This window comes from Bombus vancouverensis, chromosome 13, assembly GCF_051014615.1.
Source record: "Bombus vancouverensis nearcticus chromosome 13, iyBomVanc1_principal, whole genome shotgun sequence".
Taxonomy (NCBI): domain Eukaryota; kingdom Metazoa; phylum Arthropoda; class Insecta; order Hymenoptera; family Apidae; genus Bombus; species Bombus vancouverensis.
The window spans coordinates 10,079,436-10,097,351 of record NC_134923.1 but is presented as its reverse complement, the minus strand read 5'-3'; the positions used below and the strand labels follow the sequence as shown (position 1 = coordinate 10,097,351).

The 17,916-nt window shown below is 34.7% G+C and overlaps 2 protein-coding genes across 5 annotated transcripts in view; one reads left to right on the top strand and one right to left on the bottom strand.

Annotated features, from left to right (window-relative positions):
• Positions 1 to 54: 54 nt before the first annotated feature.
• Positions 55 to 4,927, bottom strand: EDTP (Egg-derived tyrosine phosphatase). 2 transcript variants are annotated; one of them, XM_076623707.1, is made up of 7 exons: positions 4,300 to 4,927; positions 3,143 to 3,199; positions 2,498 to 3,054; positions 1,714 to 2,033; positions 1,161 to 1,623; positions 753 to 1,088; positions 55 to 662 (listed from the first exon to the last, which is right to left on the bottom strand). In XM_076623707.1, the coding sequence occupies exons 3-7, from the start codon at positions 3,040 to 3,042 to the stop codon at positions 494 to 496; spliced, it is 1,833 nt and encodes a 610-aa protein (XP_076479822.1). In that variant the 5' UTR covers positions 3,043 to 3,054; positions 3,143 to 3,199; positions 4,300 to 4,927; the 3' UTR covers positions 55 to 493. The 2 variants fall into 2 exon arrangements, with proteins under 2 accessions (XP_076479822.1, XP_033197669.1); XM_033341778.2 differs by lacking the exon at positions 4,300 to 4,927 and having other exon boundaries at positions 3,143 to 3,643.
• A 1,859-nt stretch (positions 4,928 to 6,786) lies between these two features.
• The window catches only part of siz (Brefeldin-resistant Arf-GEF family protein schizo), a 146,906-nt gene continuing 135,776 nt past the window's right edge, over positions 6,787 to 17,916 (top strand). For 2 of the 3 annotated variants that reach the window (XM_033347173.2, XM_033347178.2), the window contains exon 1: positions 6,787 to 7,339. In XM_033347173.2, the coding sequence (XP_033203064.1) occupies positions 7,110 to 7,339 (230 nt within the window). In that variant the 5' untranslated portion in view covers positions 6,787 to 7,109. The remainder of the gene's footprint in view (positions 7,340 to 17,916) is intronic. The other variant, XM_033347161.2, reaches the window with a different exon arrangement.

The following is a 17,916-nucleotide window of genomic DNA, read 5'->3' as shown; positions in this document are numbered from 1 at the left end:
TGTTTCTTTTTTACACTAATTACTAAGTTAGGGATAAATGATCCACACTAGCACTATTTTGTACGTTTTAACATTCTTATAATTTTGTTTTGTTTTGAACATTAATTACCATCTGTGCAAATAACGTTTTTATACAGATGGCAGTCGCAAATACACATACATGTATCGTCAGTAAATTATAAAGCAAAACTAGTAGACACTCGCACGCATTTACATATATATATATACATATATAGATATATACATATATATACATATAAATATTATATATATATACAAAAATATCAAGTTTTTATTCATGTCACGCGATTACACGCTATTCTTTCTTTTTTGTATAACAACGCATTATTCGCATAAACGACAATGTACAATTGTTTTATTTTCATTGTATAGCGTTCTTATAAAATTCTAAATTGAGTCAAACAATTGATAACAGTAAACTTATAATTGCGCTGATGGGAAGAGAGGGTATGAGAAGTTAATGATGTTATAGTCACAAGGATGTGCGTTGAACGGAAAGAATTCCAACTTTCTCAGCAAAGTTTCCTAGTAGCTGACCAAAGCCAACAGATTCGGAATTATCCTTCATTCGGAACCCAACAGTTTGACTATAAGCGTTGTAAAATATTCTTCTTAAACACTGTAACTTTTCTTTGCGGGATCTAGAATAGAAACGTTAAACGTAGAAATCGTAATTCGTTTTATTGAATAAAAAACACTTTATGGTAATTAAAAATCTTTATGGTACTTACTGTGCCAACGACGCAAATACTTCATCCTCGATAATTGTCGTGCTTGATTCTTGGGACGTATGTATGGTATAATTTTCACCGAAGTGTTTCGAAAGTGAACTACATGCCATTGCGTCTATAATCGGAGCATTAGCAGTTGTAGAACCACGTAAACTTCCGGTTCCGGATATCATCTGCCATGAACCACCAGACGAAGAGGATTCGTTTCGTTGTCGAAGACGTCCAGGTACGGGAACTGCGACGGGAGAAGTCCGATTAGGTGGCAAAGGTGACCGTGATCCATGAGCAATTCCTTCTTTATTTGGAGAAGTATGAATTGACCATGGTACCACGCTCCTATAAAATGAGCAATTAAATTAATTGGAGAGAAATGTATACTAAATACGATAAGAAAGAAAGTGTATGTACCCATTAGTAGGATAGTCGTCTTGACTTTCTCCGGAAGAACAATGAAACACAGCTGGTGGATTGTTATCTTGGCTATCTCTGCTATTTTGACTAACAGAACTACACCAACTATTCAGACTTAAGTTGGAACTAACTGAACTCAATGTCACTACCGATTCGTTATCGAACATAGCGTTGTCTGACTGTGAGTCACTGTCGTTGCGTAAAACCAAGTGCCTAGATCTGCCATGACGCAGATGAATACTAAACTCTTCCTCATGAATGTGCTTTAAAAAATAAAAGCAAAAGAAGAATATTTCCTCTCCTTTGCTTAGTCGATCCTCTAAATCATGGCCAAACAGCATCCAATCGTATGCTATGGTATAGTAAAGAATCTGATGCGCGTTCAGTGATGTGTGAATTACACCATCTGCCCACAAACTGATCCTCAATAATGAAGTAAATAAAGGTGTGCGATCCCATCCTATAAACAGAGTTTAATTCTGATTATGTTACGTAATTATTCGTTATTAATTAAATTAAAAAATCGTTATTTGTTAGGAAAAATGCATACCTGAGATACAATGAATTAATATTCCACTGCTACTGTCGCTCAAATATCTTAATATCAGTTTTAAATAATTTTGAGTTAATTTTACTAGATCCCAGACTTGATATTGATCCCAATGGATTTGTAACTGAGTAGAAATTGAATCTGCTGGCACACCAATCTGCGCGTCTACATGGGTCTGAGACCAATCAAATACCAAGCCTTGGGCCAAGTAGTCATTTTCTCTAAACTCCCTGAAGAATTCACATCCAGGATATGGCAGTGAAATTAGGGTGAAGTCAGAGTACCTCTTCTCTTTGTCTACTTTCTCTGAGGATGTCACGCTGGGTACCGAACAAAAGAGCTCTGTTTAAGTTTCTCTAAAAGTGGATTCGTAAGATAAAAAATACTGATCGTGTTATTAACTACTATGAAACTTTGTTGACTCTGAAAAACTGAAAGACTGCATTCCTACATAACTCTGCTTGTTTTTTATTTCTAAATCTCTTTGTGTCCAAGCAATTCTTTGATCACAAGAGCATTAATGAAAATCTATTGTACTATATTCAAACAATATTTAAAAATATTTTAATATACAAGCTAGCTATTAATAACAAAAAACTAATTTACAATTAAGATTAAGAATATTATTCTATGATTTATTTTATGCTATTTCAAGCAATTAATTTTATTTTACTAATATTGCAAACGATGTTAAATCAAAGAATGGGAGAAGGTATTATCTGAAAGACATTATTTTCACAATTAATGCATGCAACAAATATTGCCGTAAAAATTGATTACTTACTTCATTCCAAACTTGACTTTCTTCTTCTCGACCATAAAATCAATAATAATTCCTACGTTAAGAGTTTTCAAAAGCTTGATGTCTTGGTGCCTAACTTTATCAAACAATTGCCAGTCACTAAGTACAGAGTCACTCGCGCGAGGTTCATCTACTTGCTGTTCAATAGAAACTGTTCCTTCACTACCAGCAAATAAATAATCTAGCCCAGATCTACCATAAATTTCTGGTCCACCAGACAAAGTAGCCGATCTGCATACATGTCTACCTTTATACAATATTACCGGCAGTGGAAATCTTGAACGACACCTGGCGAATCTAGCACTTTTTATCAATTCCTTCAATTTATTAGGATCATACATATTTTCGTATATAGTTTCTGATGTGCGTGGCAGTGGTGGCGGCGTATCACACAAATTTGGATTCCTACACTTCTCATATTCTAAAATGATAAGATGGCTGGGATAGTGTGCACTGAGATCACCTCCATTATTGTTTATGATAGAATGAGTATAATCTAAATCAGTGAGCAGCAGACATCTTTGCATGATTGCTTGACTCTAGAAACAAAAAAAAAATTATTGTGTGATATCATAAAGCAGAAAGATTAATTCATAAGTTTGTTAATTTATAAATAAGAAAAGTTACCTTGTTGTCTGCATCCTTGGCTCTATAGGTATTTTTCGAGAAGTGTACAAGAAGGTCCTGTAAATCTTGGATGTTAATTTCTGTCATGATTGAAGCAGTTTTTTCAAGTATGCGGTATCCAAACTTTCAAACTAAGGGACAATTTTTGGTTTCTTTTCTAAAGTGGTCCTAAGTTTCTATAATTTTCATAAGGATGCTCATGAATCATTAATTGTAGCCAATGTCTTGTGCATGAGAGAAATGGCACAAATACTGTATTTAAAATATACCACATCACAATTTAAAGCTTTTTTTTCTACTTGTCATGATTTCTTATTAAGCGTAAAGGACGTTGCCTTAAATGTAAACATAATAAGATTCTAAGGTCTATGAGAGCATCATATTAGTTAGAGAATACATGAATGCTTTAATTCTAGAATATGATGGTGATTTTATTAACAGAATGTTTATAAAATAAACTCATGCTGATTGTCAGAAAAATAAAAAGTATTGATAATTAAAGTTATAGAAGAAAGCATGAATTTTCACCTCAAAAAACGTTTTAATGTTTGTACAATTATTTTCAAATAAATATAAACGATCATCGTAAAATATTATTAAACAAACATTACACAGTTGCACATTGTATTAATAGCACTATTACTCTTTTAAAGAATAAAATCTACGATTCTTCGATCGCTTATTTAACGGAAATATACATATATATATATATTTCTCTTTCATACGCGTCGACGTATTATAATAAATAAAGTAATCTTAAATTTATAAATTATCGTTTAACAAGCTTCTTCTTTCATGTACAAATTATAGCGACGAAACAATGCGGTAACGTCTTGATCATCGGAGTTCGAATATCATGTATTATATCTCATTTATTTTCGTTAGTTCGACAAATTTACACTTAATAGCTTCACTCTATTATTTAAATCGTAAGTATCCTTCCCTTTTATTATTATTTTTTCTTTTATATTAAATCATAAAATTTGAATTTCGAGCTGTACTTCGTGCCGCAAAAATAATTTTTTTTTATTTATCGACACAACAGAAGTCAAACGGAGGACTTTGTGTTCCGTTTACAAAAGTATTTAAGCAGGAATTTGAGCAACAATAATCATCGTAACAATGGTTCAAGAACGCTTTCGTTGGAAAGACTTAACCTTCAAGTCATGCACGCTGCTTTCATCGTAGTGGGCACACAATTAATATTGCCTTATGAAATTCATTAAAAAATGCGCATGAAACGGTAGTTCGAACGTGAAAACGAAAAGTTCGTCACGGCGAATATCCATGGTATCTCATCGTGTTCCAATCTCGATCCGACGAGATAACCTAAACATCACACCCGAGAAAATCTGTTTCACGTTACACGCATCAATTCGAATCTGTCCCGAATACACTGTCATCCTTTTTCGCCTTGTTCGTTACTTTTCCTCGGTTGTACACCGAAAAATCTGTTATCTTCTTATCACCGTTCACGTGTCGCATTTAAAGATTATAGTTATTTAAAAGGACAAGAGAGCGTGTCTCTCTTCTTCGCCTGTCGATCTCTGGCTATCACAATACAGTACGTCGACCTTGATTACTTGTTCTTTCACCCACGCGACAATGAACAACGGAAAAATGATCTTAATTTGTATGTAACAACCGTATCTTTCGTTTTTATCGTACGATACATCAGCGATGAGAAAACTACTCGTCTGGCAGGACGAAAGTATGAAGTGAAACGCAGCGTAGAAAGATAACCTATTTTTGCAATGTGGAGAACGCGTGCTTTTGCTCCGGTGGTATAGCCAATTTTATATTCTTGATGCTGTAGTTCTAGTTCTTAAAAGCTATCATCTTTAAATATTAGAGATAATGGGATCATAAATTAGACTAATTAATTACGTTTATATTATATTCGACCTGGAATTTGTTTGGGTCAATTTTTCAAAATTTACAGTATAAATCTCATATATTTCTAGTTATTACATTTAGAAAGAATTCCATAGCTTCAAAATACATTGAATGCCTAAAATGTAAAAATTAATCTTCTAAATCTAGTAAAATTTCTATACTTTTAATAAATTTTATTTCATAAATGTAAAATAGTACGAAATGTACTATAATATATATAGTTTTACTTGTATTTCTATTAAATAGAACAGTTGTTAGTTGAAATTTACAAAATTTATATTTGAGGATTAATAAATTCGCATATTATACGGTATCATATACATTTGAATATTATCATTATGGATTTTTCACATATTCATATTTTTTAAAATTATTTAAATGATACGTTAGATTTTAAGAGTTGCTGATTTACACAAGGAATTCATTAGTTTTATATTCATTTATGCAAATAATTCCAAGAAATCCTCCGAGTTTTACATCTATTCAAACTGTAGCAGCAATGAGTCTTATACATTGCTGTCAAAGCGAGATTGTATTTACAGTTGTACAAAATTTTTTTACAAAATTCTTAAGTCTTTACATTTGGTGATTTAAAAAATGTAAAAAAACATCAATGTTCTAGAAAATCCTCGATAATTGTGTTTAAATCTATAAAACAGAATTTTATAATCATTTTAATATTGAATTTGACACATCGTTATATGAGTTCGTAATATTACGAAGATGTAAATAGTGTGTCTTATCGTACAAGAGAAGATATGTAAATCTACATAAAAACGTAACCGAAAATTCTTTCTAATTGACGCTTTTGCTAATATTAAAGTTTTTAGACAGTAACATTTTCTTAAAGAAACAACGCTCTAAAAATGTTTATCAAATAGTTATTATAAATGATAGATAATCGACAAATTGTTATTATCAAAAGAAAATGAAATAAAAATCATACAATTTGAATTTAAGTATTCTGTTTATTAACAAACAGTTAGTAACAAACAGTTTCAGTTTGAAATGGTACAGTGCTTTACCAATCTAAGGCATGTAAGCCTCTGAAACGGTAAACATATCAACTATGTTTATCGTTTCTACCCAATAGAACTTCTTTATTGGATAAATTACTCTTCCACTTGTTTATTTCTGACAAATAGATATTTATGGTAGAAAGAAAATTTGAAAAATAATTAGTAAGATAATTAATAGAATATTTATGTATTTCTACGACATTTAAGCGTAAAAATGTGCAAAATTATATAATAAGTGAAAGAAACTTTTGTTTAGCTTATATTTCTTTATTCATGAAAATATAATTTGCATAAACGTTCGCAGTTCAACAACCACTTTCCTTAACTTTCAATTTCTAGAATCGGTCAGTGTGTCTTTGAAGCCCTAAGCGTTACCTCTACGAATTACAACAAACTCATTCTTCAATATATATAAAAATAATGCTCTTCAAAATACCATCAAATCTCTTCGATGTTAAACCATTCAGAACACGAGAAAATACAAATAACAATACCCTTTTCCTTAAATCTAAAAATCATTCTTAAAAATAAGTAAAAATATCAACAATAATTCTATTGAAGTCAATTTAAATTTTCAAATTCTCGGTTCCGCTACCAGATGTCAGGTGCTACAAATTCTCGTTGGTCCTTGCTAGGAATGGAACGAGACCATTCCAGCGGTGCGCGCATGCGCATGTGTGAAAGTATCCCTGGACAAACGATCCGGCGGAATTGGAACACGGGAACGATCGTGAATCAGGACTGGCATTCGGCCGAGAGGTGGCAATAGATGTAAGATGGCGAGTACGCGCTGAAACGGTGTACCGCGCCGTGGATGATTCTTTGTTGATTTTTTCACGGGCAGAGCGTCTATCCTGCGTGATATTCGTATTGGTTATGGGGACGGGGGCGTTCGTTCGCGTGGCGCGTGCTGATAGTGGACGCGCGTGCCATTCGTGATCGTCGTTGATTTTTTTTATCTAATCGGTGGAAAACGTTGGCGGAGTACCAGTGCCGAACGAGTACGGGACGAAAACGTGTGTGGTGCGGCTCAGTGAAAGTAAACAAACGGTATGAGCGCGGTATTGGGAAGTGTCGGTGACCCGGCCGGTCTTCTGGACCCCGACGTCGAGAGCATCCTCGAGGAGAAGAATCAACTGATCAGCCGGCAATATGCAGAGATCGAGAGGCTGCAACGTGAACTTTCAGAAGTCATCGGAGAACGTGACGCCCTTCTGTGCGAGGTGTCAAAATTTAAGTTCGAGCGCGAGATGACTGATCTTACGCGTCTATTGGATGACAGGTATTTTTTTTCAAGTTTATTGTATTTACAGTGGTTGACGAAAGTATTTCAACACTCCCAGAAACATATTATGTACAGTGAGAGACAAAAGCATGTAGACAATTGGAACGTGGAAATAAAGAGAGAAATATTTTTTATATGATTAAAGATATTCAAATTATATGTAATTGTGTGTTATGAACAAGGACTCGCAATATTAAATTTACAGAAACATATTTTAATTAAACTCTTTGGTAACTTATAATGAAACGAGATTCACACAATGGTAACATCTCGTTGAGACAAAAATATTCATACGGTATTATTAATTAATATCACGTTGTAGTTCATATTTTGTAGCCATTCCTTTTTCATAAAATAATTGCATGCATATCGTTAATTAAATTTTTAACGAAATCTAGTTCTTTCTTTTTGGCAATCTTTCTTCAAAACTTTCTCGAGATATTCTTTTAATATTATATAGCATTTGCGGATTAACCTCTTTTATATACGATACATATTTGATATATTTATTGATAAAAACATTCTGTGGTAAGTGTTTGAATACTTTCGTGATTTATTGTGTTCGTTAGAATATATGGTATGCGATTTATGCAGTGTCCCATCCATTATCCAGTGTATAAAGCCAAAAAGGTTATATACATATACAATACCGGTAGAATGAATAGATACGACGCGTTGTAAATATGTATAGATATATTTAATAGATTATTTTCGACAAATTTTTTCGGAAATAAAAAGATATCCGTTTCCTAACTGACAGATTTCTTTCTATTTATATTATCAGTGGAAATATAGTGGAACCTTGCATGATTCGTATAATACGAAAGAATTGCGATAATATTTGTATACCATGTGAATAACTGAAATTGATATTTACATCTTTGTCTAACGTAACTTCGTCAATACCTATTTCCTTTATTCGTCACCTTATATATTATATTCTACTATATAAGTTCTTATAAAATTATACACACATATACTATAATTATACATACGTATACGTGTGAAATATTAATTCGTAATTGGAAATGTGAAATTCTAATGTAATATTATTCGAATTCATGGAAAGAGCACGGTGTTTACTACAATTCGGATCGGTACAATGACACGTAGTCCTTATAGCGAAGAAATTGTTGACGCGTCACGCCGGTTGTGTTGTCGCGATTATATTACACAAGCATAGGTGAAGGTTTCGTGGTTATAATTCAGCAAAGCGTCCGTATATCAGCGTGGAAATGCAGTGGCGTATAAATAATGGATCAGCGGCTCTTTGCTTCTGGTATCTTTCACGCGATACTTATCGACACTTTAAATTAACGCCTTTCGCGAACGTTGCTCACTGATGCGGAGATATTAAACTGATCTAAGTACATAGTTTGTTTCGTCATAAAATTATACGCCATTTTGTTATTACCGACATCATTAATTAACGGGCTACATAGAAGATACTGTAAATTAAGAACTTCTTTCTCCTTAATCATCTTTAAATTATTATTTCATACTTACATTTTAATGTAATACAACATTTTCGAATCATTTTTATTGTTTAGCGAAATATTAGGTCTTCTTAAGAGTTTATCGAGGGAGATTAGATCTAAACTTTATTTTTATTGCTCTATAGCACAATGTAACATTACATGATTTTTAAACCATTTAGTAAAATACTTTATATATATATATGGTTTAAAAATCATGTATATAATATATATATATATATATATATATATATATATATATATATATATATATTACTATATTTAGTAACTGAAAATGAAGTAACATATTTTTAATTCTTTCAAATGAACAAGCATTTTGATTTACGATCATTTCTTAGTGCAATCAGAACCGTTTATGATCGTATATCGTAAATCGTAACCGATATTATCAAACTCGGTGGCACTACAGTCGTCGAGTATTTTTAAACGAAATTTCGTACGATTATGTCTATTTATCGATACTACTAATTTGTTATTCACATATATATATATGTGTGTGTGTGTGTGTGTGTGAATATACCGTGATAACCTCAACGATAAATAATAGAAGGCTAAAGAATTTCCATCTCTTAATATGTAAATTTAAAACATTATTCTTCTTTCTCGGCGAAATCTTTTATGATAGTCTTTTTAATTAACTGCGTCTGGTATTCTCGCGATGAAATAAACGATGCGGATCGGTTTGGTGATCGGGGATGAGTATACACGCGGCGTATGGAATTTTCCAGCGAAACTTCTGATCGAGTGGAAATTTCATAATCGCTAAAGTTGTTCATCGGTTTTGAATAACGTTGCGTGTCTCGCGAAACATTATACGATATCAGGAACCAATTTAATTTTACGATAACGAAAGAACGTAAAGTAGCATAACGCGAAGGAACGTTTTTCTATATAAGTCGTTACACGTGTTTTCCTATTAATTTATTAAAACTCGGACAACAGAAATTTTCGAGGAAGCGATTTATTTCGTTCGTTGGTTCACCGGTTTCGTGCGATTTTCATCGCATAATCTAATTAGTAAAAGTTGCATCATTGAAAATTTCTGCCCGTGGAATGTTATGCATCGATTTTCTCCGTTATTTCGTGGCAGTCGTAGCGGATTATGTAATTAAGCATTTAACAGATCAACGTTGTCCGTATGTTTTCCAAGTTTATACATTATACATGCGTTATACATACAATACATATGTATAAACACTTTAACGACGTGTAATATGCACGGTGCCAAGCAACGATAATAATTAGCTTTCGGTGTTGTTTCAAAATTTCAAGTTCTTCGTACTCTTAATTTCCGTTTCACATCCTGCACGTTATAAATCCTTCAATTAGTAATTCTCAATAGGTGCATCAAGGAATATCAAAGAAAGTAACGAAAGCGTAAAAATTGCGCGAAGAAAATTACAATCGTAATTGTATCAAATAATATCAAAATAAATATTGTAAATTGTTCGATTAATGATCTACGATACGGATGAAGGAATATTAAAAGGAAAGATGCTGAAACGTTAGAAAAATTGGAGGAATAAGAGTAGACGGTACGAAGAAAAATATAAAAATATAAAATATCCAAGAGGAAAATAAGAGAGAAGTACAATTATATGCAGTAGAAATTCAATATTCCCAATTTCATACATTTTCCAGCTAATAACATTTGCACGACGTATGCATTATTTATTCAATACGATAAATGCGATATACGCAATATCGGGAAATTATAAAATTACAGATAGCCCGATAGTAAGATACAAAAATGTCGAAATTCTCTTAGTAAAACATTTTTATTTCTTATAGATAGTTGCTTGATAACCAGCAGAATTATCTGAGTGGCGATAAAATTGAATAAGCTAATAGAATAGCAGGCTCTTTTTTTTACGGATAACAGTGACTAATAGACGGACAATTAACCTTGATGCAGCCGGGCTGTTCCTATTGATTATTGCGACACGAGGAGAACACAGGAAACCTCTCACATGCTGCATTGTTATTCGTAGTGAAATTGGGTCGATCATTAAATCGCTCCGCGTTATCTAAAATCGTGCTTTTGCTCGTCGAACAATCGATGGCCCGTAATACGCTTCGGAAAAACTAACTGTACATTTCGCGATTCTCTCTGGCCGATCGATTTCATATGCGTGCGAAGATTTTTCAGGCGAGATACGTTGATACGTATCGTCTTCAGGTTCTAGGAAACTATCGTGTTTCATCCTTCTTGCACGTGATACCTCGTTGGTTAAGTTAAGTTAGGTTAGGTTAGGTCAGATTAGGTTAGTTTAAAATATAATAATACAAATTCATGTAACTATTTGTGTTTTTTTCTTTTTTTTTTTATAGATGGAATAGGGTAATTTTAACATTCTAGAAGGGTAAAAGTAGTTCTTTTCAGATTTGCATTCTTTTAGGTTAATTTGACGATTATGCGACGATGTTATCGATTGTCTGGATGCATCGTAAATTGCGAAATTCTGGAATCTCTGAACATTCGACGCGATCAATGCTGAGCTAGAATTTCGTATAATCGCCAACAAAGGTCTTAGTACTTACAGCTGTTACTTATGTATCAGATACTCGGCTACGCCAGATAGTTGAGATTAGAGCTGTTACTACCCGACCTGTCGACGTCGGGTACCCGGATACTCTCGGTACGTTGTACCTGAGTACTCTAGTCATAGTCATATCACTCGCGCGTTTATAATGCTTCGGGTAATAGAAAAAAATTTTTTTTTTATAAATAATAAAACGACGATTAATTATTTGAAATGGGGTATCTTTGTTTTCCTACAGAAATACCAACGAATCGATATTTTCAGGTAGCAGGTACGCCGGTACGCTTTTGAGCTAACGATACTCGCAGCTGTTGCGAATACACGTTCAGGGCTGACATGCTCCGTGGATATACATAGATACACCTTATCTTAGCAATTTTTACCAGCGTGTTTTCAATAGCTGGGAATATTCTGTGCTATTTACTTTAGTCGATTTCTAAGTTACAAACCATTGCACGCGGTACAATTAATAGGAATTACCATAATCTTAAATAATATTCTTAATCTTAATAATCTTAATAATAAGCTGTGAGCCTTTCTTTCCTTTTTCAAAAGCTGGAAATATCGTTAACTGGAAGCGCATCAGCTGAGTAGTTGAGAGGATGTTCGATCTGTTGGTATCTCTGTACAAAGATAAAAATATCTGGTTCGAAACGATCAATTGTTCTATTGCTTTATCGTTTGCCTTGAATTGTTAGAAGAAGTGTGTGCGTTTAGTACGCAAATAAATTATCTTTGTACATGGAGCGTAATATAAATTGGAAGAATCACAAGGCGACCATTTGTTTGCTACGAATGGACGTCGATGTTCTTTTCTTCTGTTTTTATTAGTTTCTAAAAGTTTAGCCTGAAGTGTAGACGGTGCCTCGAATATAAACTAAATAAAGAAATAATTATTCCGAGAAGAGGTTATTCCGCGTTCTAAATTGCTGCCTATAATTTAATACAAAAAAAAAATTACCTACTATATACTGTAATAAATAAAAATTTTTAATAATATCAATTTGATAATATCAATATACTATGTTAAAATTTTTCTAAAAAAAGAAGTATTGATAATCGGATTACCTAAGTATTTATCCTAACCATACACCTCACACCTAAAGAGATCGTGTGTTAACAACGTGCTTTATTTCTCTTATCAATATGATCGAAAAGACTTTTTGTCTCGCTACATTTTTTACATTGCGTTACTTTGAACATTTGTGCGATATATTTTCTTGCGTTACGTGTAATTTGACGCTTTCGTCGCGTCTTCGAATTTCTCGCAAATGCATAAAAACCGCGGTCTAGCGATTATTCCACGTCGAGATCGATGATTAATTAGGTTCGTAATAGCGAAGCGCAACTAGGGACACGAATCGCAGTCGCATCCGTCTGACTCAACCTGTGGGAACGATTCTCTTCTTGCCATTTTTCTCGTTCAGATGGACGATACGAGGCTCGAAGCACGCTTAACCTTGCGAATTCACACATCCACACCCGAGCCTTTGTGAGAAATCGCTCGGTGCGCGCCCTCGTACGCGCACAACCGTGAACATGCCTTATTTAGGAAGCGCAGGCCACCATCGGCTAAATTCACGTTTCTCGTGTGGCCGAGCGATTTTGAATATTCGAATTGCTAAGAATTCAATGTATCGAGCCCCGCGCAGGTGTCTAACAATTTATCGATAGAATTAACTGAAATTAACTCGAGTACGAAAGAAACGTAGTTAAAACTCGTGCTTGTAAAATCCTTTTTTTTCCTCGCACTGTTATATACCGCGTGAAGCATCAGACGCATCGTTAGTTGGCGATCGATTCGTACGAGACGTGAAAATTTCGTAGGGCAAGTTTCCTGCAATTGTTCGTCTTCTCGCGATAGGCAGACTCGATAAAAAAATGTTCACGCGTGCGATGTTCAATTTGAAAAATTTACCAAATGTCATACTGGACAAATTGTAAAGGAAAAATTAAAATAAAAAATAAAAAAAGAGAAAACGCGTGCGGTGTTCGTGCAGCTTACGTTTCACGATCGATCTCTCAACTTGAGAACTCAAAGAAATAAAGTAGACAAACTCGAAGATGGTATCCATCTGGGGGTAGCCATTCGCGTGTTATGCCATGCAACAAAGTTAGAAAAATTTACCAAATGTGGACTACTTTACTGGACAAATTTTAAAGCACAAATTAAAATATAAAAAAAGAAAATTTATACTTCAACATTGCGCAGTCTTGGAGAAACGACAACGCGCGTTTGTTCGTGCAACGTACGTTTAGCTTGGCGAGTAAGACAGTCGCATTCAGGAGTAGCTGCTGTTTGAGTTGTACGAGTCGTTAAACTAATTTCCTTCTCCGAGTATCGAACAAATGGTATTGTCCGTATACGGAGCATGTCTTAATTTGTTTTTTTTTTATTTAATTCGTACTTTACAATTTGTCAGCTGGATATTTGGTAAATGTTTCTAACTAATTTATATGCGTGCACGAGCATCTCGGGTCGTTGAGTGTTCTAAGTGGAACGAGGGACGCGGTGCGAGATCGCAGTGGACAGCTTTGCAGCGTCGTCGATCGTAACGATTAATCGACGAAAGAGGTTTTCGTTGGGAAAGCAACGTTTAGACCGATCGCTTTGAAAAACTTTGTCTGCAAAAATAGCGCGGTATCGATACCGCAACCGCCATTCACCCAATATGGCTTCCAGCGACTGTTCTGTATCGGCCTGAAGGATGAAAAAAGATGACGAGAGAACAACGTTCCGAAAACTATCGAAGATAGAAACCGAAAATCACCGAGCGAGAGCTAGAGCGCGCCATAGATGCGTGGTATTGCGAAAGACGCTTTCAGCATGACGAGAGAAACATCGACGAAAATCTATTTTCTATCCAATGGAAATTGCTTCGAACGTGACAATTTCCATTTAGAAGAACGTATGCACGCGCGTACAAACAAACTTTTTCGAACAAATGAACGAAAATTCCACGAACCTCGCGTATATTCTTCGCGACAATGAGAGACGTTTTCAAACGAAGATGGATCGAAGTGGTGTTCGACTGTCCATGGCACTGTTGTCTTCCAGTCATAGCGTGTATGCTCGTCGTTGTGTGTGTTCGTTTCAGGGCTAATTGAAAGTAGAATCGAAGGGCTAATAAAATGGATAGTACGAGGGTATTGGCTGACATTGGACATGTGAGAAAACTGGAGTGTAAAAAAAATAAATGTGTACAAACAAGTGTGGCGAATGTGTGTCAAATTTCTCCGAGTTTCCAATCGTGGCAGACCAATTACCAGGTGTGGATATATTTGGCGTGACCGGTTAACCGGTCGGCGTACTTGCACAATATTGCAACCGAAAGCGTGTGCAGTTCTTTCCACGTGTGAGTCTGTCGCCACTAAAATCGATACCCTATTCGACGAGTCTGTTCATCCTTCTTTTCTGGATTCGCACGATATCTCGCTCCGTCTTTCATCTATCCCGGCCTTCATTTCGCATGATATTCTGTATTTATCTCAGTGGTCGTTAATTAGATTAGGTTTTTTTTTGCTCGGAGATTTAGTTCGCAGCGAAACCACGCGCGTCGCTTCTGTAAATGGGATTTTCCCAATTTGTTTACCTTTCGTCGAGACACGTTCGTTCGACTTGCCTATTTTTTTTTTGCATCGAATTTCTACGTTTTTATATTCATTTAACTGGTCCGCTCGATTTTCCGCCAGTTTTGATCGCGTTAGGACTTTGTTTGGGAATCCCATGCACGCTGAACAACTATCGCGACGCGAATAGAAATTCTTTTTTTTTTTTCTTGTTTTTTCAATTTTTCTAGTTTTCATCCAGTCGGATTTATGCGACAGATTCGATCAATGAAAAAAAGGAACTGTCGCCCGAATTTTCGAAGGAAAATTTACTGTAAATTTATTATATTATAGAATTGTGACGCGTTTGCTTTAGTTCCATTCGATCTCTGAGAATTCAGTTCACAGATTCTTGTGTTAATTCTACCAAATGTCCAAATCGGACGAATTGTGAATGTAAATAACTAAATTAAAAAAAAAAAAAACAGATTCTTGTGGAACGCTGTTCGCACGGTTTCCCACTTTCGTCCCGATTCAATTCGCCCTTTTTTAAGCAATCGATTTACCAAAGTTTTTCCAAACGTCACGCGTTTACCTTTAAACTCGCTTTTCCTCACAAATTCTTCTCTCTCTATTTTTTTACAAGTTGTCACAGTTGACAAGTTTGTCGCCGTATAGTTTCCATTCCTACGTTTACAAATTGCAATGTTCATGATGTTAAGCATCGATAAATGCTAACGATAATTGTTCGTGGAAATTAATTTTACGTGGAATAATTGTCGGCAATTTGCTAATCTCTAAAATTCTAAAACGCGGAATTTTACGTTGATTTTGTTCGTGGTACGTAACCACAGCTGCGCAAACAAGTAGCTCAGCTCAAACTGCGTTTGATCACGATAACGTTCGATACATCGTTGAGAACGATCGACCAGCTGTTACGGTTATTGGCTTGTGGCAGGCTGTTTATTAATTCTTGGAAAGTTGGAAGTTAATTAAGAGCAGCCAAGTATCAAGACACGCAAAGTTGTATAAAGAACAGGAACGCGATCTTCTAAATAACTGTATTTGTAAGGAAACTTTCGATATTCTCTCTTTTCATCTTTCTGCTCTCCCTTTCTTTTCTTTTTTTAATACTCGAATTTGAAGTTGGAATTTTTCGCCGCGCTACGTATAGGAAGATATTTCTTCTACGTTATCGATCGTTCGAAAATATGTAAAATATTAAGAATAATTAAATCAGACATGGTTAGGAATATCGAATTAATTCGGCCATTCGCCTATAATGGAAACTGTAGAGGTCGGAAGTTAAAAGAAATTTCAATTTAACTTTCATTTAAAAAGAAACTTAAATTCCACTTTGGTCGACGAAATTTGTTCAACGTATAACGTAGCGCGATAGATTTAATCAAAGACTTCTTCTATCAAAGCGTGAATTTTTATCTCGTCCGTATAATTCATTTGAATTTTTATTTTCACGGTCCGAGTAAAATTTTCGGCAAAATAATCGCATTAAATTAATTCTCCCAGCAGATTAACCGGACACAGCGACGTGCAAGAATTCTCGGTCACAGTACATTTTTAGCTTTATACTGGAAATATTCAAATGAACCTTAAGAAATATCGACCTGCTACAGTATGATAATTAAAAAAATGTAGTATGGCACGCAGATACCGTTATATTAGTCGTAGAATGTTGTTAAAAATTTTTGAAAATATCACTCTAGCTAATATTGCCTTGGCAACTAAGTGATTGCGGATTTTGTCATTAGGTGGTATTGACAAAATCCGCAACCACTTAGTTGCCAAGCCAATATAACAAGAAGAAAATCTGTCTGGAAACTCGGACACGTCACTGTCAACGCGCGAATAGAATTATTACATAACCAAGATACTGTGGTAATGGCAAAAATACAAATGTATATAGTTCATGGTAAAACGAAGCGATAGATCTATCTGTTAAACGTATGTTCTTCGAGATGGAAGAAATATCGGATATAAATTGATCCCTCTTTGTATTTCAATGTAACTCTATTCTACGTCCAAATATAGTTGAATCTCGATGCATCGAATCGCGTACGAAATACGCTCTTTTCATATATCCAAGACGTCTCAATTTATCATCCGTATTGATGTGTCCTTTCCATGTGTACACGTACGTTACATAATCGGATGTAGATGCTTCCATCTATCGACGAGAAGAGCAAAACGAGAGACACGAGAGTTTCGAGTATCGTCGAACGTTCAGAATATTTCAAGATAATTAAAGACGAAAATCTATTTGGTATATTTTATTCTGGTAAGAACAATTTTTTAAACGAAGAAACAAACAATATTGTACTACGATCGTTGTTAATATAGCGCGCAACGTTTCTCATCTCGCGTACGGTTCCGTGTCACGGTTTTTCGTGTTAGATATTTTTTTTTTTATTATTTAATTTGTATTTTACAATTTGTCCAGCTGGACATTCGATAAATTTTTCTAGCTCTTTTAGATACTGAGATTGTTTTTTATTGAGATTGTTTTTCACCGAGAGTGAGGTCGATACCGTAATCTGTCGAATTTTCACGCAACAATTGAATTCACCCGATAGATTATATATTTTTTTTTTTTTTTTGTATATATTTTTCTATATTTGTATATTTTGTATACTTTGTATATTTTGTATATTTTGTATTGCACAATTTATCGTACGAACGAAACAACACGTTGTACAGGGTGTAATGCGTGCCATCCACTTTGGAAGCCGATGGTCCAGCTAAAAACAAGGAAGACGATTCGTGTAAACGTAGCGTTCCGTCTATCTTCGTTCATTTCGTTTGCGAGATATGGAATTTGGAATTAGAAGAAACAAAGGCAATGTTCTGTTCTCATTTTCTCGTGTCCGATTGCCTCTACGGGAGACGCTGAAAATGACAAGCTTACATTTCAAGGGAAGCCTGGCAGACGCGTTGTCGCGGATCCGGTTACACCCTGAACAATGTTCCT